The sequence below is a fragment of the Scardinius erythrophthalmus genome, assembly GCF_964197995.2.
Source record: "Scardinius erythrophthalmus genome assembly, chromosome: 25".
NCBI classification, from domain to species: domain Eukaryota; kingdom Metazoa; phylum Chordata; class Actinopteri; order Cypriniformes; family Leuciscidae; genus Scardinius; species Scardinius erythrophthalmus.
In genome coordinates, this window is record NC_138245.1 from 29,267,367 (window position 1) to 29,294,293 (window position 26,927).

A 26,927-nucleotide genomic window follows, 5' to 3' on the forward strand; every position below is an offset into this window, starting at 1 on the left:
GAACAGACAGCTTCCCCGACACCCAGCTGTCGGACGCTGCTTCATTTCACCACACACCAGCTCTGGGTGCAAACTCAGAAGGGGTGTTTGTGAAATTGAAAGGCGTCCTAACAGGGCAAACAAGGACCCCATCATCAGAGAGGTACGGACGCTTCACATTCTACAGCATGAGGGTGTTTTGTGTTGGAACTGAAGGGAACAGTTTTTCTGTAGTTTACAGGTGGAGTTATGTGCTGAGATGATGGATGCCAACAGCTGTTTGTAAAAGGACTTTAATTAACGATTCACTGATTTTGCACATCAATTATTGAGTTATTGTATAGAGTAATGCAGATTCTTTTCTGTGCTGCTTTCTGGTTTTTCTTGACTAGATTGGCATTTCCGCAGGGGACTCTACAACCATCATTTACTCTCACAGCTAATTTTCTTAATGCATTGCACACATGCAGATGAGCTGCGCTTACAAGTGCTTCCCATGATAAATACAAATTGGACGCATGACAGTTAAAATGAAATGAATGTGACATGCTGTACTTCTTTTCAAACTTATCATACTATTAGTACAGTTTTTATGATGTCTAATTGCAAATGACAGATAACCTGCAGAAAAGCTAAACTTATATGTGGGCATTTTATTGATGTGGGCAGATGTTGTGTAATACTATATAAATATATGGTAACACTTTACAATAAGGTTAATTAGTTAATGTATTAACTAACATGAACTAACAATGAGGAATACATTTGTTATAGTATTTATTAATCTTTGTTATATAAATGGATAAAAATCCAGCTGTTCATTGTTTGGTCAAGGTAGTTAACTAATGAACCTTATTGTAAAGTGTTACCAAATATATATATAGGCTATTCAAAATACAAATGTGATTCTCCTGATTTTTCCTATATCGTAGTTTAATGCAAATAGTCTCTTCAATGATATAGTGCGTACACATATACACATTATTACAATCAAAAAGCACACAGATCATTTTTGCCTTGTGTATAGCTGAGAGCTTTAAAACAAATGTGACTAAAAATGCAATAGAAAAGCAACTATTCTGTGAGACTGTTTTCTATGATTACTGTTTTGCCTTAAGACATCAAATGAGTCCGGAAATTAAAAATTTTGCAGGAAATTTATCAGCTCTTTCCAGCTTCCAAGACAGAAAAAGTGCTGAGGCTGTCATGAAGCAAAAACTCTTTTCTAAAACCACAGTTTACATGCGTTGTTTCATGATGTGGTTGAAGACACCCCGAGAATGGTTCATATTACCCTCGTTTGGATCTAGCCATCATTAAAAATTAAACACAACAAAGCTGTTACTCTGAGTGCATTATTATTACAATAATATAACCATCAATAGATCAACTACATTAACTTTTATCAGCTACATTAACTGCCTCATGCTTTGCTTGCCTCATGTCTTAAAGTCAATTTACTTTCTTAATATGCATTCTTGGTCCTATTGTTAACGATTCACCATTGCAGGTTATTCGAAAGAAAGAAAGAAAGAAAGAAAGAAAGAAAGAAAGAAAGAAAGAAAGAAAGAAAGAAAGAAAGAAAGAAAGAAAGAAAGAAAGAAAGAAAGAAAGAAAGACTAGTGGAAAAAAATGGTATTGTTATAGCAAACGCGCATTCAGATTCAGATTCGCACTATTCTGGCCTAATGTACGGTGGCCCAGAAGTGCAAAACAAATCACAATTCCCGAAAACAAAATAGTTTTTAGTATTTTCATTGCGTTTATAAATTTGTTGTTTTGTTTTCGGAATTGTGGTTCGTTTTGCACTTCTCGGCCACCGTACTACCTCCCTCCTTACACAATCCAATCAATCGATGCAAGAAATCATGCATTAAATCACCCGCCTCACATTTTTGTATTGAATGTGTCGTTTCATTTAGGAATGATATCATATTACCAAAGTAAATACATACTATATAATACATATAGCCTAGTGTAATCGTCATAAAATTATTTATATTAAAAAGTCAAAGACTGGAAAAAGTCATTGAAATTCGTGGGTCAAACTGTGTATTTCTAGTCATGTGTCTATCACGTGTCGTCCTAATTCTCAGTGAAATCTCTGTACGAGTCTGTTATTCAGTAGCAGCTACCGCATGCTGTTTCTTTGGAGGTAAAAGTGTAAGGCAGGATCCTCAGATGACCTGTGGCACCTCGGCCCTCTCCACAAACACTTCAATACTCTATTCCACAGCTCCAAGAATGGGAAAATCAGAGAGCCAAATGGACATCATGGAGAAAAGCACTAAACCGAGGAAGCATCGCTGGACTGTGGTGGAGATCGGACTGTCAGTTATTGTTCTTCTGATGAGCTGTGCTCTGGCTGGACTCATAGTGCTCTACACTTCAGCTCTGAGAGGTGGGCACGCGTCACACTCATGTTCAAAACACTCAAACAACACAACAGACATGCTCACGATCTTTGTTAGAAATATCCAGCGTTCATTTATTTATAGCCCATGTGGAGCAGCTCGGTGAAACCTTTCTTTTGAAGGAACTTACTTGAAAACCAGAATGAAAAAAAAAATTGTAATTATAAATGAATTATATAAAAATTGTATGATTGTTTTTGTACATTTATTTATATACTATTATTTTATTTAATATATATATATATATGTATATATGTATATATATATATATATATATATATATATATATATATATATATTACATTATATATATATATATATGTGTGTGTGTGTGTGTATATATATCAAAAGGTACTGTATGTTTCATATATATATAACATACAGTACCTTTTGATATATATATATATATACATATACATATATATACATCTATATATATATATATATATATATATATACACTTTTATTACTAACTTAAGTGTATAGAATTATCATATAATGATATCTCATAAATTTGACATAAATATAAAATGTAGAATTAGCCAAAAGCATCTATCAAATGGTTCTCACATCCAATTATATTCTTTAAGATCTTGCATTTTCTTTTTATATTTCAGAGCGTTTTAACATAAATGATTCTTCAAAAGGTAAAGTATGCTGTTAAGTTGATCATAAATATTTTTATCTGATTTTTATCCACACCGTTCATTTAAATCCTGCTGTTTTTTATTTTCTTTAAGTTTTGCCCTGCCATAAATTCTGTATAATCACTCCATATACTGTACAATATGTTTGCACATAGTATACATGTACTACACATATGCACTACTATTAACAATTGAAACCAACCACAATGTCAGTTTTTTTTTCTTCTCATGGCTAACCTTTGGTAAGTGAGTGAACAACTGAAGCTGTATTTCAATAAATTGCATTATATTACATGCTAGCCTGCAGTGTTAAGCTGAAGCAATAAGCTCTGACTATAGAGCTGGACTGTTGAGTGGATTATGTCACATGATCTCAGCCAGACGTTAACCTCAATTGTGTTGTTTATCTCACCACATCACAATAGGGCTGAAATATCCATCAAAAGCTGACAGCAATGTCTGTACAACCCCACAGTGCGTCACTGCCGGTAATGACTGAAAGCTTTACTTTCATATACCATGTCCAAACTTATATTCTAGATCTGAAATCATTTCTTGATTCATGTCAATGCCACAGCGGCCCGACTGCTCCAGAACATGGACCCCAGCGTGGAGCCGTGCCAGAACTTCTACCAGTACGCATGTGGAGGCTGGATCGAGCGGCACGTCATTCCCGAAACCAGCTCACTCCACAGCGTGTTCAATATCCTGAGAGACGAGCTGGAGATCGTGCTCAAGGGTGGGTTACGTCAGCTTCACACAAACACCATGAGTGTTGTTTCTTTTAAACAGCTTCGTCTTGTTGGTGCTGATTCATTATCTCACAGGAGTTCTGGAGATGGAAAGTAAGGACGACAGAGAGGCCTTCAAGAAAGCCAAAACGCTCTACAGCTCATGCATGAACGAGAGTGAGTACACAACACTGTGATCGACGACGTGTACTCTGTTATATTGTTTCTGTTATGATTTACCACTACTTGTAAAAAATAGAAATACAGAGAAATTTAACACATTGAATTAAACGTGTTATTTTGCACTAGAAAGACTGAAATAGTATTTTCATGTAGTTTCATCGTTTTATTTACAACTTCGAAAACGAATTATTTTACACGTATAGTGTGCAATTCCATAAATCATTGCAGATGATGGAGTTTCATGACATTTGTATGTGTTTGTGATTAAACTTAATGAACACATTGTATTTTATACTGTAAATCAGTGTTATATATTGCAATGCCATTTTTGATTCTGCTACATTTTTAGCAGTGCTTTATTGGATGAGTTCAAATGGCTTTGAATTACACGCTGTAATGTTATGATGCATCTCAAAGCTGGTTAGTTTCAGGGTTATTATAGTTGACTATTAAAAAGATTTGAACCAACTTGGCCTCGTCTCTCTGCTTCCCCCTGCAGTTCTGATAGAGCAGCGCGACTCGCAGCCTCTTCTCGGGCTCATTGACAGTATCGGCGACTGGCCCGTGGCCTCTGAGGTCTGGAACGGCACATCAGGTACTGGAGATAGCGCAGGCCGTCTCTAATTCACTCGCGCAGAGAATGGCAGCATCTTGAGCTTATCTAAATGGGATAAATGCAAGCGCTCCAGCCGTGCTGTCGCTGGGTGTAGATAAGGCGCTGGACTGATGGGAAAGTCCAGTGGTTTCACAGAGCAGTGGCCGTCCTGCTCATCTGTCATGTGTAGAGGGAGATAGAGCCCCGTCGAGGAGGGTGAGAGGACGAGACGGTGACCCGCCGTGATTATTGGCACTGTGCCTCATTATAGACCTTGACAGAGGGCAGAATGATTAAATGTAATAGAAGAAAATCGCTGGAATTGAATCTTCATATGCATACATCTACCCAAACACACACTCTGGCCTTTGCTGACAGATTTATTATGTGTCTTTAAAGCAATGGACAGGTAATTAATGTTGGTTTTAATGCCACTGGAGACGTTTAACCAGAACTGGCCTTTGGAAAACCAGCCTGTAATTATGTTTTACTGCATCTACTAGTATCCGTCTGATTGTGCAAACAAAGGGCAATTTAGTACACTGGGTTTTATTATAGGTAATATTTAAAATAGTTTCTTCCCAGAATTTTGAATAAAAGAGAAATTGACCAGTGATGATGTGCAATGCAGTCATTTGGCATCATTTGTGGTTATTAAAGTCTTTGAAACAGTGTTTGCAACTTATTTTTACTTCCATAATGTGATGCATTTATATGTGTAACAAAAAAAATGTAGGACCTGATTGTGTCCATTGGGAATTAACTGGATTGTGAAATGGAGAATGGAGCCACAAATGAGAAAGCTGGCTGAAAACTGAAGTCGTTTCAGAGAAAAATATATTTGTTTTCATTGGAAAACCTGCACTGATGAATCACATGCAAGAAAAGTGTATTTATATGATTTCATGATGCAAGATCCCTTAAAATGCAATTTTCTTTCATGTTTTGATTTATTACCTAATGAAAAAGAAAGTTGAGGCAGGACAGATTGAGAGGATTGTTCTTTTTAGTGAAATATGTGATAAAAATGCATTTGATCTTAGCATTTATGTTCCTTGTCAAAGTATTAAACTGGCAGTTCATTTCATTGCATTATCAAAAGACTAATGATGCTTTAAAATGAGAATAAAACAACACAGCATGGAAAAGAACAGGTTTCCTAAACTATTAAAAAGCAGTGTATGCTGTAAAAGCTGTGTATGCATCAACCAGCCCTTCTTTATTGAAGTAATGATGCATTGACATGGATCTTGCAGTTTAGTAAGTGAGTCTTTTTTGATTCAGTTGCCATACTGACAGATTCATTCAGTGAAGGATTCTTCAGGCTGATTCAAACTGGAACAACTCTTTTAATTATTCATAAGAATCGACTCGCACCATTCTCATAGTTTGAAAATTGCTGATAATAGAGTAAGATCTAAACATAATAAACGCATATCTGCGCAAAAAATGATTTTGGGCACATGCTTATTTAGTTGTACAGCATATAGATTGCCTCAAAGTGAACAGACATGGACTAAAGCCACAAAACTTTGATCTTACAGAGCAAGCGTGGAGCCTGGAGGACACGCTGGCTGTTCTGAACGCTCGGTACAATAAGAAGGCCGTGCTGGAGATGTTTGTGTGGCCAGATGATCGCGACTCCAGCCGCTACATTATCCATGTAAGTTGTTGAACATCCTGTATAATTTACATTTATGTATGACTAGCAAAAAACTCATTGTACTGCTACTATGTTTTCTATGCCACACATCTAAAGCGTGCGTCCAGAAAGCCGCGTCTCAGTCAACGTGCGAATAATAAAGTGAGCTCTCTTTCACGTCATCTTGCACTTGAGTGGACAAATTCACACAAAATTATGGCAAAAGCGAGTATTCTAGTAAACATAGTCGGTTAGGTCATAACGTAAACAATTAAGAAAGTAAACGAGTGTATACTGTATCAATATATTAGATCAGTGCATTCACTCTTAAAGGGTTAGTTCACCCAAAAATGAAAATTCTGTCAGTAATTACTCACCCTCATGTTGTTCCAACCGCGTAAGACCTTCGTTCATCTTCGGAACACAAATTAAGATATTTTTGATGAAATCTGAGCCATGTCTCACTCCTCCATAGGCTGCTATGTGACCGAAACTTGCTGGCCCAGAAAAGTTATTAAAGAGATCGTTAATATAGTCCAAGTGACTCCAGTGGCTCAATCTTAAGTATATCAAGCGACGAGAATACTTTTTGTGCGCAAAAACAAACAAAAATAACGACTTTATTCCACTTTTCATTTCCTTCTCTCTGGGCCTCGTAGTGTTTTTGCGCTGCGCGTCTGTGTTGCACGTCATCACGCATCACACACATGACCGGCGTCGGCCAATAGTGAGCCTACGTGGTGACGTGTAACACGGACGCGCTGCGCAAAAACACTACGCGAACCAACTAGAGGCCCAGAGAGAAGGAAATGAATAGTGGAATAAAGTCGTTATTTTTGTTTGTTTTTGCGCACAAAAAGTATTCTCGTCGCTTGATATACTTAAGATTGAGCCACTGGAGTTACTTGGACTATATTAACGATCTCTTTAATAACTTTTCTGGGCCAGCAAGTTTCGGTCACACTGGAAGCCTATGGAGGAGTGAGACATGGCTCAGATTTCATCAAAAATATCTTAATTTGTGTTCCGAAGATGAACGAAGGTCTTACGCGGTTGGAACAACATGAGGGTGAGTAATTACTGACAGAATTTTCATTTTTGGGTGAACTAACCCTTTAAAGGGACAGCAGCCTAATATTTCTGTGTTTCTAATGTTAATCAAACAACAAAGGACTAAGAAAAAATCACTCACTGCTCTAGACTGAATAACTTTAATAAGGATGTTTAATTTATTATAATGAAGTCTATGCGGTGTTATTTTACATTTGCTTACTTAATTAAATTTCTGTACATGAAAACTACTGAAAAACCTGAAAAGCACTGTTTGTTTTATTATCACTGTTTGTATCTTAGTTATATTGTATTAATTTGTCACCGGCCATTGGCAGGTGTGGCAAAAAGTTAGTTTTAGGCCCTGTGTATATGGTAATACCATTTTGGATGTACTGTATATACAATAGAAATACTATGTTTATCAGTCTTTTGGACGCGTATGATGATGCTACTATGGTTTTCTGGACGTGGACCTATATGCAATACCACGATTTTGGACATACATTTAAAGAGTAGTATATAAATATGGCAATTATTCAGCATCATGGTGTATATCAAAGTAGCATGGTATTGCTTTATGATGCCCTGGTAATCACATCAGTACTTGTCGGTTTGATAGATTGGTTGTTTTAGTGGCACATCACCTTTGAAAACACACAGCGGCTAATTGCAATTTATTTCACATAATACACCCTGATTAAAATGCCATTTGGAGCATGAGTTAATGTGATTTTATGTTGGTTTAATTATGAACAGAGCACTATTGGATGATCTCATGCACGCCGCACCCAAAAGCGATGCAGATAACGAATATAGAAGATTGTTTGTCATGACAAGTGATTTTATCATTTAACTATGTCTTTCTGATTGCACAGGTTGACCAGCCAGCACTAGGAATGCCTTCAAGAGATTATTACCTCAGCGATGGGAATTATAAGAAGGTACGTTTTGTGAGAGCCATTCTCTCCCTCAATGCTTTTGTTGTAATTACATGAATCAGCAGATCCTCGGTCGTGTTTGTGGGCAGGTGCGTGAGTCCTACCTGGAGTTCATGGTTTCCATGGCGAGGATCGCACGAGAAGACAGGAACTTGACCCAAGATGAAGAGCGCGTGTGGGAGGACATGACTCAAGTGTTGGAGCTGGAGACAGACATTGCTAACGTGAGTTTAACTGGGGATGGTAAAACACAACAACCAAAAGAATAACACGCTCGAAGTTGGCCTGAGTGTCTGAAATGCGTTCCGGTCAAGCGTTTGCATCTGACTTCTGCCCTTCTGACTTCAACAGGCTACCTCACCTGCAGAAGAGCGCAATGACATCACCGTGCTTTACAACAAAATGACACTGAGAGAAGTGCAGCAAGCTTTCAACCTCAATGTAAGGGCAGAAAAGCATGGGTTTTTAACGGAAGGGGATTTTTTTTACTTTTACTCTAGGTCCCCCTTTAGTCTTTAGTGTAGTCAATGAAAACTGCACCAGTAAAAGCTGTTATAATATACACTACTGTTCAAAAGTTTGAGCTTTGTGTAAGATTTCTCTCTACTGCTCACAGAGGCTGCATTCATTTGATCAAAAATACAGTAAAAACAGTAATATTTCGAAATAATATTACACTTTTTAAATATTTCTATGAGAATATATTTTAAAATGTAATTTATTCCTGTGATCAAAGCTGAATTTTCAGCATCATTACTCCAGTCTTCAGTGTCACATCAGAAATCAATCTAATATGATGATTTGATGCTCTAATCATTTGGTGCATTTAACATTATAAATGTCTTTACTGTCGATTTTTATTTATTTGATGCTGAATAAAAAAAAATATTTCTTTCTGACCCCAAACTTTTAAACAGTCTAAACCTGATGAGAAATTATGGTTGTTAATACAACAAAATAATTGTGATGAAAGGGATAGTTCACCCAAAAATATAAATTCTGTCATTAATTACTCCAAACCCGCAAGACTTCAGTTCATCCTCAGAAAACAAATCAAAGGTAATTTTGATGAAATCTGAGAGCTTTCTGTCCCTCCATTGACAGCTACAACACTTTGGCGCTTCAAAAAGTTCACAAAGATATCGTAAAACTAATCCATATGAATTCAGCGGTTTAGTCCAAATTTTCTGAATAGACTCGATCAGGTTACATGATGAACATAATTAATTTAGGCTTTTATTCAGATTTAAACATTGATCAATGATTTCTGTCCCTCATCTTCGTGGTGCTCTCATGAACGGGTTTGGAACGACTAACTAATGAAAGAATTACAAATTTTGGGTGAATTAACCCTTTAATTTCATGATCTCCCGCCAGTCTTTAGAAGACAGAATATAAATGTAATAATGTCAAATTTGGTCAATTTTATAAATTATAGTTACAGCTTTTTATTATTATTGTTTTTGCACTTTCCCACAAACCCCTGTTGATCCAGGAACATCATTGTTTTCTCATTAGAGCACGTATGCTTCTCGTTTCTCTTTATGAAATGTCAGGGCTTTAATTGGACGCGCTACATCCAGGGAATCATGTCCAGCGTGTCCGTTACGGTGCGACCCGAAGAGCCCATGGTTGTGTACTGCTCGCCGTACCTGGAGAAGCTCCACAGCGTTCTTTCCAAGCACAGTCACAGGTGATGTTCTTAGGTGACGCTGTTTGACACATGTTAGTTAATTCTTCATTGTCATGTCAATTATGGTCATCCAGAAGAAATGCATATTGCTCAGAGGTTCAGTGGTTTCCGAGATGAGACGACTTAAAGGGTGAATGTCCCACTGAAGTATCAACTTTGTCACCTGTGCTTATCCTAAACTTGCTAAAAGGAGAAATAAAACGAGACAATAAATGACACACAATGAGAGTAAATGAATGCGGATAGCATAGAATTTGAGTTCAAGTTGAGATCTCTGAGTTTGACACACTTTTTAAACACAGATTAAGACATTGTTAAGATCTCTTCTAATTTGCGCTCCATTTAATCGTATTGATATATGGAGAAACAACTTAATTATTAAGGACATTTTCTGTACACTGTTAATATACATTTACATTTATGATGCTTTTATCCAAAGCGATTTACATTGCATTCAAGTTATTATAGTATTTATTCAAATTTTAAAGAAGTTTTCATTTTTAAATTTAGTTCTAGTATTTTTATATATATATATATATATATATATATATATATATATATATATATATATATATATATATATATATATATATATATATATTTCTATTTAGGTTTTTATTTCAGGTTTAGCTTTAGTGATTTTAATTCTTAAACTTATTTCATTTAATGAAAATGTTTTTAGTTTTTAGTTTTTGGTTAGCAATAACAACCCACAACAAACACATTAGTTGAATTTAAGAAATGTGAATGCCAAAATGCACGTTGCATAGCTTTGTGCTGTATGATATTAAATGATCTGCACATTTGTGATCTCGGCAGGACTCTGCAGAACTATCTGGCATGGATGCTCATCATGGAGAGGGTCAACAGTATGAGCCGTCGCTTCAAAGACGTGAGAGCGCACTACAGAAAGGTCAGTCGCACTCGGAACAAACACACACAGAGGAGAGCTCTCATGGCATTTAACTTCGCCTGCTTTAAAACTCACTTTTGGTCCGCTACTGTTTCAGTCCAATAGGTTCTGTTTATTTTTATTAAACAGCTCTCTGGAATACTTGATTCTGATTGGTCAGTCGCAACATTCCAAGTTGTGTTATTCCCTGAGATTACACTGCTCTCTGGAATACTTCATTCTGATTGGTCAGTCGCAACATTCCAAGTTGTGTTATTCCCTGAGATTACACTGCTCTCTGGAATACTTGATTCTGATTGGTCAGTCGCAACATTCCAAGTTGTGTTATTCCCTGAAATTACACTGCTCTCTGGAATACTTGATTCTGATTGGTCAGTCGCAACATTCCAAGTTGTGTTATTCCCTGAAATTACACTGCTCTCTGGAATACTTGATTCTGATTGGTCAGTCGCAACATTCCAAGTTGTGTTATTCCCTGAGATTACACGGCTCTCTGGAATACTTGATTCTGATTGGTCAGTCGCAACATTCCAAATTGTGTTATTCCCTGAAATTACACGGCTCTCTGGAATACTTGATTCTGATTGGTCAGTCGCAACATTCCAAGTTGTGTTATTCCCTGAGATTACACGGCTCTCTGGAATACTTGATTCTGATTGGTCAGTCGCAACATTCCAAATTGTGTTATTCCCTGAAATTACACTGCTCTCTGGAATACTTGATTCTGATTGGTCAGTCGCAACATTCCAAGTTGTGTTATTCCCTGAAATTACACTGCTCTCTGGAATACTTGATTCTGATTGGTCAGTCGCAACATTCCAAGTTGTGTTATTCCCTGAGATTACACGGCTCTCTGGAATACTTGATTCTGATTGGTCAGTCGCAACATTCCAAATTGTGTTATTCCCTGAGATTACACGGCTCTCTGTAATACTTGATTCTGATTGGTCAGTCACAACATTCCAAGTTGTGTTATTCCCTGAGATTACACGGCTCTCTGGAATACTTGATTCTGATTGGTCAATCGCGCCATCCAGCGGTATGTTATTCCCCAATAACAACTGGTAAAATCTGTTAACACAGGCTCATCCGGGTAACTGACGTCAGCACTATACGCTTGCTAGGAACGTTTTTTCTTTGTGGAAGTTTTGCGTTTTTTGTTGGGCTAATAAAATATTAAAACTCATTCAAATCAATATTTTGTGTACAGTTATTTAATTATGTCATCCAGTATCGTGGACTCGCTCTTTTTTGTTTCATTCAAACGAAGCTGCTGCCATTTTGCGACGATTGTTTTGTACTCTGTTGAGTTATAAGATAACAAACAGGTACGATTTTAAATCAATATCAATATCTCCATTATTATTTATGTGGCGAAATGCTGTGTAATAAGTGGTATGACTGTACCGTAACCCTTAAATGTCCGCACTGCATCTGCTCTCTCCGCGGAAGCTTTGTGTTTAAAGATCTAATAATTCGACAATATTTCGTGTCTTTATTTACTTATGTGTCAAGTAGCCGTGTAATAAGCAGGATAATGTACATCCAGCCGTTTGTTATCTCAGAATAAACCCCTTCAGGCTAATGCAAGACTGCCCTGATCACCCTGTCAGGGTTTATTCTGCGATAACAAACGGCTGGATGTACATTATCCCTTACTTATTTAACATGGTGTTCTCAACCTTATTTTGGTCCCATTTTTTTGGTGTGTGTGTGTTCACTCAGGCTTTGCATGGCACTACAGTAGAGGAGGCGAGGTGGAGAGACTGTGTCCGCTACGTCCAGGGCAACATGGAGAACGCCGTCGGAGCGCTGTACGTCCGGGAAACCTTCTCTGGAAACAGCAAACGCATGGTAACACTAAAACACCAACTCTGCCCTAAAAACACACAGCTAGACATAACAGGAACATCCTCTTTCTATGCTTTACACAATCAGAACAATCACACAAATGGATTTAGACTGGTCCAACGACGGGTTCAGTGATTTGACTGTTAGTCATCTCAGTTTATTAAGTTTATTTTTAATCTGAGATGATTTTATGTAACTCTGCATTGAATATAAAGATGTATGTGGCTTTACATAGTATTTCTAGGACAGTCGAATAGTTGTATTCATTTTAAAGTCAGCATGAAGTCAAAATTAATCTTAATTACTTCATCATCTTTCATCAAAATGATGGAAAACGACTTTTCCTTTTTGGCTGACATGACATAGGCCTTCTAAAAAAAAAAAGTAACAATTAGTGTTTTTAATCAGTTTTAAGCTGATTTTTTTTTAATAATATAATATTTTTATTATAAATTTTATTTAACGTATTTAAATTATACATTTTAATTAGATTAAATGAATGATATGCCAACTATAATAGCTATTTCTGCTATTTAAAAAAGGACCATTTCATTTTTACTTGAATGTGTCTCTCCGCTGTTGCTCAGGTGGGTGAACTGATCAAAAAGATTCAGGAAGCTTATGTGGAAACATTGGAAGAATTGAGCTGGATGGATGAAAAATCCAAGGAGAAGGCCAGAGAAAAGGTAAGATGGTTTTAATAGCCACAACAAAATAAAATGTTCATCCCAAACTTTTTTGTCAGCTGAACCCCTTTAAACTAAAATATTGACACATTTGCATGTTTATGGTTCTCCAATGTCAGTTAATGGTCACATGACATGCAAGTAAACAAATGAAATAAAATAAAATATTTTTTTAGTGTTTTAATTTGATACTTTTTATAAAAAAATGTATTTATATTTTATATTTTTATAATTATTAGCTTTTCATCAACTCACAAACCTTTGCCATTCCCTCACAAATCCCAGTTTGGAAAACCCCACTTTATCCTATACACAATTATCTTTGTTTATCAATTAAACATTTTAATCAAATTAATTACATAATATTCCAACTAATTTTAAGCTCAATTTCAATAACAGTGGTATATCAACATTACTTGGTTTTTAATTTCCATTTTTATTATGCATTTGCATATAGATTTTATCTTTTGTTATTATATTTATTATTAAGTGGGTTTGATCTTTAATCTTAGTTACTTTATATTAATTATGGTATTTTTATTTGCTTTTGGTGTTTACTATAATGCTTTTTTATTGTAATTTTTTTGAGCTGCATTTATTGTATGAAATGTGCTGCAAATAAGGTTTATTATTAATATTATTATATTTGCTCTGAGCTATTTTCGCTTTCCAACCTCTTGTTTTGCAGGCCATGGCGATATCGGAACAGATCGGTTATCCCGACCACATCCTTGAGGAGGAAAATAAGAAGCTAGACGAGGAATACACACATGTATGGAAACTCAGAGAACCTTGAGCTCAAAATAAAATACCATTCAAAGCAACTTGCATCTGATTACATAAATACAAGAATGATACAGCTATGATATGTGTTATTATGTTTCTGTTCACAGCTTAATTTCAGTGAGGAGAACTACTTTGAGAACATTCTGGAAAACCTGGCAGCATCAGCCCAGAAAGGTCATAAGAAGCTGAGGGAGCCCGTGGATCCTGACATGTACGAGACACATAAATATATGCTTGAAAAGACATTCTCTTTCTTGACCCGTCACTGAGTCTTTGCTTTTTCTCTTTGTCTCTATGAATGTGTTAGGTGGATTATCGGTGCAGCTGTGGTCAATGCATTCTACTCACACAACAGAAACCAGATTGGTAAGTTCATATAGTTAGAAATATATCCATATAGTTAGAAACATATCCAAACATAGGCATTGACATAGGCTAATGCATTAACTAATGTTAACAAATGAGACCTTATTGTAATGCGGTATCAACAAACAAAATGAAACAACAAAATGGCTGAATGCACTTTACAATCCGTCCAGTCTATTTAAAGCAAAAAGTCCACCAGCTAGACCAGCACAAACCAGTCTAGTCCAGATTCACGGTGGCCTAAACAGGGGTGTTTGTTAGCCAACTATGTTCCGTCGTTATCAGCGTATAGTTCAACGAGTCGGTGTTTCCCAAACCATAGTTCCAATGAACATTTGCAAACAGCATCGCAAAGTTGTGTGTTTGGAACGACGGCTCTCGACCTGTGGCTAGAAGCAAGAGTTTCTTGTTTGCATGTCATGTGGACTCAATAAATACTTATCTTGAGCAAAATAAGCAAGCTGACATTCAGGATATATATTTATTTCTAATGAATACAAATTTAATTTAAGTCTTTTAGTTTGTCAAGAGATTTAAAGGGGTGGTTGAATATGATTTCACTTTTTTAACTTTAGTTAGTGTGTAATGTTGCTGTTTGAGCATAAACAACATCTGCAAAGTTACAACGCTCAAAGTTCAAAGCAAAGGGAGATATTTGCTTTTGAAGAAATGTTTTTTTAAGGACTACAACAAACGGCTGGTAGAGACTACACCACATTCCTCCCGGTTAGTGACATCACTAACCCTAAAATGTACATAAACCCCGCCCCCGGGAATGCGATTTATAGATTATCAAGACAGAATATGCTAATCAATGACTAGAAGATAACTACACATAAGCTTCATAAATTCACCAACTAACCATTCAGAAATGTCCTGTTGCTTCTACATGTTGTCACTTCTTCTTGAGTCTCTCCATCTTTCTGACTTCAGTTTGAACATAAAAGGCAAAAAGTTTTAGAAATTTTCAGTGCATGTGTGTGTGACGTAAAAGGACACGAGCTCTTGAAGCTCCGCCCCCTGCGCCGGGAGCAGCAGCTCATTTGCATTTAAAGGGACAGACACAAAACGGTGCGTTTTTGCTCTCCCTCAAAAAGTCCTCAGATGCCATGTTCATTATTTATAGCAAAAAATCTAGCATTAATTCTATCGCAAAAGGATTCATTAAAAGACGTTATTACTCCAGCACCTGCGTGACATCATTAACAAACGTGGTTGAACGACAAATTTGCGACGATACGGCTTGGGGAAACAGTCGTGACTGGCTAGTTGATTTCTTCAACGATGCATCGTGTATGGTAGTTAAGCAGCGAGTTACATCATTGTTCGGGAAACGCACCCCTGATCTTTCCACAACCGCAAAAAAAAAAAAAAAAATCAGCATTGTCCAAACGCGGGTCTTTTGTGAAGTATTTGTTCTGGTCAGATTTCTCCTAAGCTTTTGAAGGCTCTCAATACAAACGCTTTCTCAGCCCATTGTCATAATGGCTCTAATGCCTGTAGTGCTTTTTTCTTGTAGATTAAACAAAGCTAGTTTCAGGCTCCAGTGCCCACAAAGCTTGTGCTTCCAGAGATGGGCTGCGGACGCCAAGCGCTGGTTAATACACAGATTACAAAAAGCCAAGTGATTATGCAGATTTTCAGCGGGAGAAATTTCCACATAATTACTCTTAGATTGCACATTTTAATGTTCCTGGACAATCTGGGAAACACTTCGAGCTGAATTGCCATTTTAGAGACAAGAGCGGCAGCTGTAACTGCGGCACGATGGCATTTTGAGCCCTATGTTCTATAGCTGGAGGACGGTACACAGTAGAGATCGTTCTGTCCTTCCAATATCACTGGTGATGATGGTATATTACCATCACGTTCTTTCAAATGAGCACTTCTAGAGTCTCTTAAAAAGCACTTTCCACACTCTCATTTATTTAATTTGTCCACTAACACGATGTCCATCAACTTTTGACATTTCTTCTGAACTAACAAATGTCATCCAACAAATCTCAAATCCCCATGCATGCTGTGATGGAAATGACATTTGTGGAATAATGGACTCCTTCAAACATTACATGACTCGCATTTCACTGACGGTTGGGTAAATATGAATGCTAACATTTTGAAAAAAACATTATTTGGGAAAATTGTTGATTGAAAGTTTGAAAAATGGAGATCATGATCCTCCCACGATTCTAAACAAAATAGCATAATTTAATAGAGATTCTGACAAAATGTTAATTGCTGCCGTCTATTTAAAAATCTGTCCTTTTTATTTCATTTTAATTTAATTTAATTGTTATAAATAAAAAAACATTATTTGGGAAAATTGTTGATTGATGTCACAAATAAGCACCGTGGCATCATCTAAATAATTTATACACAATAAATATTGAAATGTGTATATGCAAAAATATAAAAATGTTAATATAAAATGATCAAACTTTAAATTTAAGTAATAATTTAAATATATTATAATAAATGATCATACTTCAGAAGATCCATGCATTCTCTGAAAATAAGTCTACTTTTAAGACATTTAAAATATTTTTACTGACTTTTTACTGACTTTATTTACTCAAACTGTTCTCAAATATCATATTTTAAATATGATAAATAATATAAATATATCATGCTAAATTATCATACTTTAGAACATGAAATGTATATATAAATTTTGTTAAACATCAAATATAGTATTTTGTAAGTCGGAGTCTGGGACAATAGTAAAACTAGTGTTGGTAATTATTATTATTTTTTTTACAGGGAAGTCATTAATAACAAGTTCTTATTTACAATGGCGGCCTGACAAGTGGAATAACCACTTAGGGAAACGGAAGTAGGGCTAAAATAAATACAGTACATTAGAAATACATACAGGTTACAATTTCATAAAATACAATTTAATATAAATTTGTTAATTTGACCTTCAAAAAAAAGGGTTTTAGAAAAAAGCTGAAATCTGTTAGTTTTAATAAAAAACAAATCAACCTCTGGGACATAAAAGTTTCCAAAGTTAACACTTTACTAGTATTAAAATGAGCTGTCTGACTCAATTAGTATCTCAAAAACGCATTTCCTGGTCAATTATCCATGCATTATGCTGAATTCTATCTCTTTCTATGCATTCATCTTTCTTTCCTTCAGTGTTTCCTGCTGGCATCCTCCAGCCTCCGTTCTTCAGTGAGAAACAGCTGCAAGCTCTAAACTTTGGTGGAATCGGGATGGTTATAGGACATGAAATCACTCATGGATTTGATGATCACGGTAATATGGGTTTCATCTGATGGATTGTACTAATTATCAGTTAGCTGTGGATGAATAAACTTTGTGGATTTGCTGATTATCAAACTCTGTGCTAAATGACGGGGTTTAAATATCACGGATAAATTCTCCATTGGACCAAACCAGCATGCCACAACGCTTGTCTGTTTAAAAATATGACTTTGTTCCACAAAATTAAATATTTATTTTCATAGGCCGGAATTTCGACAAGGACGGGAACATGAACAACTGGTGGAGCAACTACTCTGCCGAGCAGTTTGAGGATCAGTCTAAATGCATGGTGGAACAGTACGGCCAGTTCAGCTGGAAACTTGCAGGAGGACAAAATGTAAGTTGAACCTCGGTTCAGTACAATGGAAATAATATGAACTTCAGAAAACAAACAATTAAAATTGATATTAAGTTTATACTTACAGTACTTGTAGAATGTGCTTGCTTTGGGTCCCATCCAAGCATTTCCACTGCCCTAAAAAAAAAAAAGCAATGAAATTAAATGCAGAGCAAATTAAAACTTTTGCTGACATAAAAATGTCAACACACTTAAAAATAGAAAAAAATCTGCCGGTTGATTTTAAAAACTCAAATAAATATCTAGCCACTAAAACTGAATGGATTTTAAGACAGAAATAGATGACTAAGTTTAACTTTTTACAAACATTGAAAATGTTTAGTGAAGAATTAGTGTACTCAAGTTACCACCTCTATTGTCATTTTTTACAATATTTATTTGTTTTGTTTTAAAAGGGGCATTTATTTATTTGCAAGATTTTTTTATTACAGTAAATAAGATGCACTGTATTCAGTGAAAACTTGTTATGGACATTTTGCTTCTTTTAAACATTGTTATTGACTTTCAGAAGATACCGGCAAATAGAGCTGCACAATTCTAGATAAATTGAGTTGAATTTAAGTTTTTGGTTTAAAAAATGGAGATCATGATCCTCCCTCGATTCTGAACGGACATCTGAACAAAATAGCATAATTTAATAGAGATTCTGACAAAATGTTAATTGCTGCCGTCTATTTAAAAATATGTCCTTTTTATGTCCGACTTACTCATAAAGACTTCACTTGTTTCATTACTGGATGAATCAGCATTTTTTAACGAATCTCTGGAATGAATAATTCAATAACAAATAAAAAATTTTAACAGTCACTTGTTGCCACCTACTGGTGTAACGATGTAAATGATTCAATCAAGCTACTTACGAAAGGTGATTTACTGTGATTTTGATCGCTACCATAGAAATCAGTGTTCATATCTGAACTGTAAACCTCTATCCCAATACGTCTGTGATATTATTAATGATTGTACGACAGTTATAATTATATGGTGTTTGAAAAGATTGTATTTCTTTGTCAAATGTTTAATAGACATAGCCGAATCGTTGTCATTTAGGAATAAGATCGTGTGGGTGTTTGAACCGAGAACACAGTCTTTAAACGATTAATCGTGCAACTCAAACTGTCCTCAGATTTGTCACGACATCAAAGTCTGTAATTAAAAGATTTTAATATAAACTCAAACATTCCAGACTTGATACTTGAGTCACACTTTGGATGTGATTTATATATGTTACACAGTGTTGTTATTGTACGCTAAAATTTAAAATTAAGCTATTAAAATAGTTTTTTTATTAATCGAAATGAAGCTGAAATAAAAGAAAATATAAATACTGGATGAAATGCTTAAAATTTTTAAATAAAATAAAAAATAGTAATGTTGCCAAATTACTATTTATATAAAATAAGTTGAAGTACTAAAATTAAAAGCTAAATTTAAATATAAAAAAGTAATAAAAATGACAAAAAAACATAAAATTAAAATGAGCAATGAAAGTGTAAAAGTAAAAGCTAATTCAAAACATTAATAATTACTATTAATACCACATGTGATCATTTAATAACACTAAACGATGTTACATTCATGTTGTTGCAGGTCAGTGGCATCACAACATTAGGAGAGAATATTGCTGATAACGGTGGAGTTCGCCAAGCATATAAGGTTTGAATGATCAATTCCCTTTAAACAACCAATTAGTAACCTGATAAAAACTACTCAACACCTTAGCAACCACATAGTTGTGTTGCTAATTTGTAGGTGGCTTTGGATAAAAGCGTCTGCTAAATGAATAAATGTAAACACCCTATAGCAACTTTTCACATTTTCATGTAAAAATCTGTTTATGTGAATTAGTTTTGTGTGTGTGATATTAGGCGTATATAAAGTGGTTGGAGAGGGAGGGCGAGGAGCCCCATCTTCCCGGACTGGATATGGATCATAAACAGCTCTTCTTTCTGAACTTTGCCCAGGTATGTGACCTTGAATTACATACACTTTAATGTAATTATGTGTTCACCTTGATGCGCATGCGAGGTCAGTTTCGCATAGACTGCATCAAATTAAACTGACATTACTTATAAGATACAGGTGCTGCTTAACCTCTGGAAAATAAACGACTACCGGCTGTCTAATAAATGCTTAAAGGGATTGTTCGGAGTAATTTCAACCTAGGGTCCTTTGCACCATGACCTCGAGTCAAACACCCCCCCCCCCCCCCCAGAAGCCTTTTTTCCCTTGGTCGAACATTATTAAAGTTAGAGCTTATTTAGAGATATCAGCCGAATGGCTTAATGCAGGCGCTAATGGATCCAAGGTTGTATCTGGTAAATTACCCCACTAATAATGCCCAGAATGGACCAAACTTCTACAGTAGTACAAATAGGTTCTGTACTCATAAAACGAGGCATTGGAAAGTTTGTAAGTACATCAGGAGTTTATTTAAATAACACTTGCCTGATGGCTAATGCTACCGCTAACCCGGACGTCGAGGTCACCTCCGAGATTTAGGAAAAGCCTGTAAAAGTCATTTGCAGAACTCACAAGTGTAAGGGAAAAGCTAGTGAATTTAACACTCCATAGAAATTTATTTTTTCCGAACTGTTGACAACTTAGTGTTAGCTAATAATTGTTGCAAACTGGCACTACCAACAAAATATTAGTGCATTCCTGGAGCTGGGCGTCGTTACACTACATCCTTATGGATCGCTTTCTGCCAGGACTTTTACGGGCTTTTCCCAAAATACGGACATTATTAAAGTTAGAGCTTATTTAGAGATAAAAAGTCAACTTTTACGGCTTTTCCCAAATAACGGAAGTGACGTCGACGTCCGGGTTAGCGGTAGCATTAGCCATCAGGCAAGTGTTATTTAAATAAACTCCTGATGTACTTACAAACTTTCCAATGCCTCATTTTATAAGTACAGAACCTATATGTACTACTGTAGAAGTTTGGTCCATTCTGGGCATTATTAGTGGGGTAATTTACCAGATACAGCCTTGGATCCATTAGCGTCTGCACTAAGCCATTCGGCTGATATCTCTAAATAAGCTCTAACTTTAATAATGTTCGACCGAAGGAAAAAGGCTTCTGGGGGGGGGGGTGTTTGGGTCGAGGTCATGGTGCAAAGTAGCCTGGCTCCGCCCTCCTACGTACTTCCGCTCAATTTCATTTTCCTTCAGTACTACGTCTGGGACTGCTGTATATTCTTAGGTTTCCAGAAACAAATTTTTTGTAGGACCAATCAGCGAATAGAGGGAGTGGCTGAGAACGATGACGTTGATGTGATCACACACATGACTAGCGTCGGCCAATAGTGAGCCTACGTGTGACGTACAACACACAGACGCGCTGCTTTATCAAGACTCGAGGAACAGAGAGAAGGAAATGAATAGTGGAATAAAGTCGTTTTTTTGTTTTTTTTTGCGCACAAAAAGTATTCTCGTTGCTTTATAAACTTTATAAAAGACAGACATCTTATTCTAAACATAATCCTCTGATCATTCGGACGACCACACGTTAGCGATTGGCTATGGCAGATTCTGAGTGACTCTGGGCAGATCCAATAGTTTTGAACTTTAACAGAGAACCCGCCTTCAAGGAAGTAAACGTTTCTCAATGGAGCGAGGCCAGACTCTCTGTACAAATGAAATGTACGAGAGTCTGGTAGAACCAGGCTAGGTGCAAAGGACCCTAAGTTGAAATTACTCCGAATCATCCCTTTAAAGGTATAGTTCACCCAAAAATGAAAACTATCCCATCAGTTATTCTACTTTTTAGGTGAACTATTCCTTTAAGGCATGAAATCCGTGGCTGAATCATGTCATCCACTGGGATGAGTACTGCTTTAAAGGACTGGGATTTGAACACAACAGCCACATGTCAAAATGTGTGTTAAAATACACAACTGATCTGTTTTGCAGAATCCTACAAATGTCATTCACGCATTAAGTGCATATTAGGTCAAAAATAATGTTTAAAATCCATGTGTTCATCTGTCCAACTGACTTTAATATGACTGGGTTTATTGTATTGAATGTAAAAACGTGTGTGTGTTCTTTAGGTCTGGTGTGGCGCCTGTCGCCCTGAGTACGCCATTCAGTCCATCAAAACAGACCCACACAGCCCTCTGGAATACAGGCAAGATCTTTCTATTAAAAATGAAAAAACGTATCCAAGTCACACTTAAAAATGTCATTCAATTAGGTTACAGTTAGCACATGCTATTAACTCTTTCCCCGCCAGTTTTTTTATATTTTATATGAGGTTGGCAGCAACCCCCAGCATTTTTGATCATTTTCACAAAAGTTTCATGGCCCCTAGAATATTTTATTGTATGAATATCTGAACATGCAATATATCAAAAGAAAGAAAGGCCCTCGACTTTTAAACAAAAAAAACTGTTTTATTCTAGCTTCATGCATTCTTTTTTTATCAACACTTGAATGTGGGTAAGTTTCATAAAAAAAGCAACATTTTGAGCAAAAAGCTGAGAAAATCGTGTTTTTTAAAGACTTTGTCGGGATCAGATTCAGAACGATGATCAAAACACAGATGGAGTTGATCAAGTCCATCAACACCCCATAGCTTCACAGTCCTGTAGCTCGTCCTGGGTCGACATTTCATTCGGTAACATTAGGCGGTTTTAATTTATATGCTTTTTAATGTTGATGATCGCGTTATTTCACACACTCATAGTTTAAATATGCTATCACTTGTTTCTGCTTCTCCTTCGCCTATGATCTGGAGATTCAGTACTCTTTCAGAAGATGCGTAATAGCGCCCCCTACCGTATAACAGTAAAACACAGAAAGCCGGAAATTTCCGTAAGTGGCGGCTAAAGAGTTAAACTCAAGCAAAAATAAGCAAGAATTCTTGATACTAACAAATTCTACCCACTAAAATTTTTAATGGATCTTAAAAATCAAAGTTTTCGGTAAGATGTTTTTGAAAGACGTTTCTCATGCTTTATTTTAAAAAGTAATATTGAGAAACATTATTACAATTTAAAATAACTGTTTTCTATTTGAACATATGTATGTAAAATATAATATATTCCTGTGATCAAAGCTGAATTTTCAGCATCATTACTCCAGTCTTCAGTGTCATTCTAATATGATGATTTGCTGCTCAAGAAACTTTTATGATTATTAACAATGACACATTTTTTCAGGATTCTTTGATTATTAGAAAATTCGTAACAACAGCATTTCTTTGAAATAGAAATCTTTTGCAACACTATAAATGTCCAATTCTTCTTATAAATTTAATGCATCCTTGTTGAAATAGTTTCATAAAAAATGTACTGACCCCAAACTTTTGAACAGTAGTGTATAATATATATATATATATATATATATATATATATATATATATATATATATGAAGCAACTTTATATTTCCTTACCCCAGTTTGCTATATTAGATATGCAAATAATATAACATGTGGTAAAACCTGAGCAAACTGACTTCATACGTCCACTAAAAATCCTCAAAACACCAGCTGATTCAAAGACACTAAGCTAAAATTAAGATAAGAAATCACTCTAAATTTTAATGTAGACACATGTGAAGCTGCTTTGAAAACAATATGTATTGTGAAAAGTGACTTACAAAAAACGTGAATTGAATTGAAGAAAAGAGAAAAGATCCTGCAGCGATTTTGTTGTTTAATGCAATGTTTATGTTTTGCTGTCCTTGTTTTAATGCACTTTATGTATTCTTATGAAATGTGGTCTACTGTATGTATAAGTATTGTTGATTTGTTTTAATGTATTTTATCTGACATTACACCTGCCCAGGGACTACAGCTGGCTAAACTGGCACATTGACATAAATGTTTATTAATGTGCACTGTCCCTGTAAACACTAAACTGTATATATATATATATATATATATATATATATATATATATATATATATAAAAAAGGCATTCAGACATTTTTAAGTGTGATTAAAACACATTTTGTATGGACACACTGTAGGTGTTTTATAAAGGTTTGAGTGCCATGTTGTTTTGTGTTTTAACAGGGTTCTCGGTTCCCTTCAGAACTTCGAGGCTTTTTCCGAAGCGTTTCATTGTGAACGAGGAACTCCCATGAACCCCGAGGAGAAGTGTCGAGTGTGGTAACCTGCCGTCGGAGTTCCTGGAGTCAGTGTATATTTTAGGAAGAAAGGCAGCGGTTAGGAGAGCTTGTTGTGCTGTTATTGCTGCCCGTCTGTTAGTCTGACGTGACAGACGCGACCATGGCGTAGACACCTACATGTGTGACTGCGTAGATGTCTACTGTGAACTTTCAAAAGCGCACATATAACCAACAAGTGCAGGCGTCGTGAACGTGCGCAGTGAGGGTGTTGTTTTCCTGAAAAAGAGGCATGCTTTTTCATCGTCTGTTCAGAGACTTTTAAGCAAGATTTCGTCCTGTTCGCTTGTTTCCTTTGACACGTTATTAGGTTTTGGCATCGGAAAAATACATGTAAACGAAATAGTTTCACATTAACGAGAGGGAGGGTTTTATTGACATCAGATTATTTTTCCAGATTATGTAAACGGATAAACCCCTCGGTTGGCTTTGGATTCTGTCGGCTCTCCAAGAAGACATCCGTTGTGCTTGAGCGATCCTAAAATCAGCCAACAACTGGAGGCTTGGAAGCCGAGCGAGATTGTGGTTTGAATAGAACCCAGTCGAGGCATCATGTTTCGTTTCATAATAAGCAGCCTTGAAATATTTTGATTATGGTATAAGGCATTATTTTCTAAAGCACGCAGTGGTGAGAGGCAAAAGCCAGAGTATTGAGCGCTGTTTTCCCCCCAAAAAATCCTAACGTGATGTACGTTTCACAGAAGAATCTGTATTTCTTTGAAAGCGAGGGCTTAGCGTTACGTAAACGGGCCCGTGTTGACAATTGACAACCTTAAGACTGTTAAAACCATATCGCTTAAAGCTTCATGTGTTTTTGTCCATTAATAGATCCTATTCATGGCCTTGCCTTGTAATTTAACTTCTGTTAAAGCCGGCAGATAAATGCTGGAAGCCGCTGCAATACAGGAACGAAAAAGTTACGACAAGAACTCAAGACCGTACATTTGTTTCATACAAGCTGTGTGTTCTGCCAGGGAGCGCTTCTTCTGTACGTTGCTATTGTTAACACTTACCTATGGATGTTTTAGCATGTTTAGGGATAAGAATCTGAGACTGAGGGCTCTTCAGCGCTTCAGTCCTCCTGTTTAATCCGGTTCTCTTAGTAAAAACATCCTCACAGCACTGACTTCTGCAAATAAACATAGAGAAATTGTGTTTTTTAGTACATCGAGGTTACTTTCTTAAGCAGTAACCAATAGTTTTGTCATGAATTAGTTTAGTTTTAATACTTCACAAGCATCTGATCATTGGTGGAAATGTTCATGTCACATAAAAACAACAAATTAAAGTGGTCAAGTTGGAAATTCCTAGTAAATGTCACAATTTATTCCTGTGATCAAAGCTGAATTTTCAGCATCAGTCTCAGAAATCACTCTGATATGATGATTTTCTGCTCAAGATTATCAAGAAACTTTTCAAGAAATGGCAAGTAACATTAAATTAAACATGTAAGACTGAAATAGTATTTTTTTTTGTAAAGCATATACACTAATAATTGAAAATTCATTTAAATTGCTGGTTGACTCTAACCACCTTGGTCTATCAGGGGCCGGTTGCATAAAGACTAGTCTTACAAGTTAGTCTTCAAATGTTTTCCTTTAAGACTGTTCAAAACTTTTTTAAGTCCGTTACATAAAAACATAGATTGGTCTGATTTGATACCGAAAAGTAAGATGTAAGATGTCTATGCAACTGGCCCCAGGTCAAATCCTATCTAAACTAGCCTGGACCAACTATAAAATCTCATGATTTTCCAGCAGGGAATATGTAATTTTATTCATAAAAGGTGGCATGTAACACCAAACCATTTCCGGACAGGAGGAATCGTTAAGCAAAGGTCTCACTCAAGGATCCGTAAGCCAGTGGGTTTGTGATTTGAAGGAAGTTGGCGAAGTTGATTTCATACACTGATCTGAGACGGAGGATAATGGGGCAGCAGGGGTTCATGTGTTATCTGGAGCGACAGCCGACAGTTGTCTCTCAAATGGACGCTTTCGGGAGGCGGCCCTCTCATTAGAGACCCGGTCAAGGCCGGGGACTGTTATTTCCGTCTTGATTAAGCCGTAATGACAGCAGAACTAAAGAGCCGAACAGGACGCAGGAAAAATAATAGAATGGAAAAGATCAAACGGACGTCAGACAGAAAAACTGTCGAGTTCTTGGGAAGCTTAGCGGAGTCGATATTGGGTTGCCTTGGGTTATTGATTATGACTGTTATCTCTCACGACAGAGACTTTGATCATTTGAATGTTCATATCTGCCTTCATTGCTAGCCAATCTAAACCTCGACACCACTCTAATGGCACGTACTGTTTGATGCACGGGAGATGAGCGATGTATTGAATGCAAGCAACTTTAGAACAAATTGAATATTATAACTTCGGATTCTGCCAGCGGCGGAAAGGGTTTTTAAAGTGATGAAATGCCAAATAAAACATAATCCCTGAATTATTAGTGCATGCATTTTCCAATGCAAGACCTGCCAGACAAGAAGTGCAGCTCTCTGCCTTTCAATAAAATTGGATACATAAGGATTTGAGCTTTAAAAGTGCTGGATAGAATCCGATGGTTTGGAAACAATAGTAGACCCAATAATGCAACATACTCTATCTAAATGTGTAGTATTGTAATGCTTTAATATGGTCAAGGAAGAGAATGTGCATATTGGTTTTATGTACAGTATTTA

At 36.2% G+C, this 26,927-nt stretch overlaps 1 protein-coding gene across 3 annotated transcripts; it reads left to right on the forward strand.

Annotated features, from left to right (window-relative positions):
* On the forward strand, positions 1 to 25,698 carry mmel1 (membrane metallo-endopeptidase-like 1). 3 transcript variants are annotated; one of them, XM_081357002.1, is made up of 24 exons: positions 1 to 142; positions 2,216 to 2,380; positions 3,011 to 3,040; positions 3,466 to 3,528; positions 3,618 to 3,779; positions 3,868 to 3,948; positions 4,454 to 4,549; positions 6,094 to 6,212; positions 8,120 to 8,185; positions 8,272 to 8,406; positions 8,534 to 8,623; positions 9,739 to 9,875; positions 10,695 to 10,788; positions 12,514 to 12,642; positions 13,227 to 13,325; positions 14,014 to 14,097; positions 14,219 to 14,322; positions 14,419 to 14,477; positions 17,619 to 17,738; positions 17,951 to 18,084; positions 19,696 to 19,761; positions 19,974 to 20,069; positions 22,161 to 22,237; positions 24,129 to 25,550. In XM_081357002.1, the coding sequence occupies exons 2-24, from the start codon at positions 2,224 to 2,226 to the stop codon at positions 24,226 to 24,228; spliced, it is 2,298 nt and encodes a 765-aa protein (XP_081213128.1). In that variant the 5' UTR covers positions 1 to 142; positions 2,216 to 2,223; the 3' UTR covers positions 24,229 to 25,550. The 3 variants fall into 3 exon arrangements, with proteins under 3 accessions (XP_081213128.1, XP_081213127.1, XP_081213129.1); XM_081357003.1 differs by lacking the exon at positions 1 to 142 and adding an exon at positions 2,046 to 2,134; XM_081357001.1 differs by lacking the exon at positions 1 to 142 and having other exon boundaries at positions 2,017 to 2,380; positions 24,129 to 25,698.
* The last annotated feature ends 1,229 nt before the right edge of the window (positions 25,699 to 26,927 follow it).

Bases quoted from the DNA above. Each gene is read 5' to 3' on its own strand.
- mmel1 (XM_081357001.1), top strand. From the start codon at position 2,044: ATGTGTCTATCACGTGTCGTCCTAATTCTCAGTGAAATCTCTGTACGA. The intron at 3,041-3,465 runs GTAAAGTATGCT...ACATCACAATAG, and splicing joins CATAAATGATTCTTCAAAAG to GGCTGAAATATCCATCAAAA. The intron at 8,186-8,271 runs GTACGTTTTGTG...GTTTGTGGGCAG, and splicing joins GCGATGGGAATTATAAGAAG to GTGCGTGAGTCCTACCTGGA.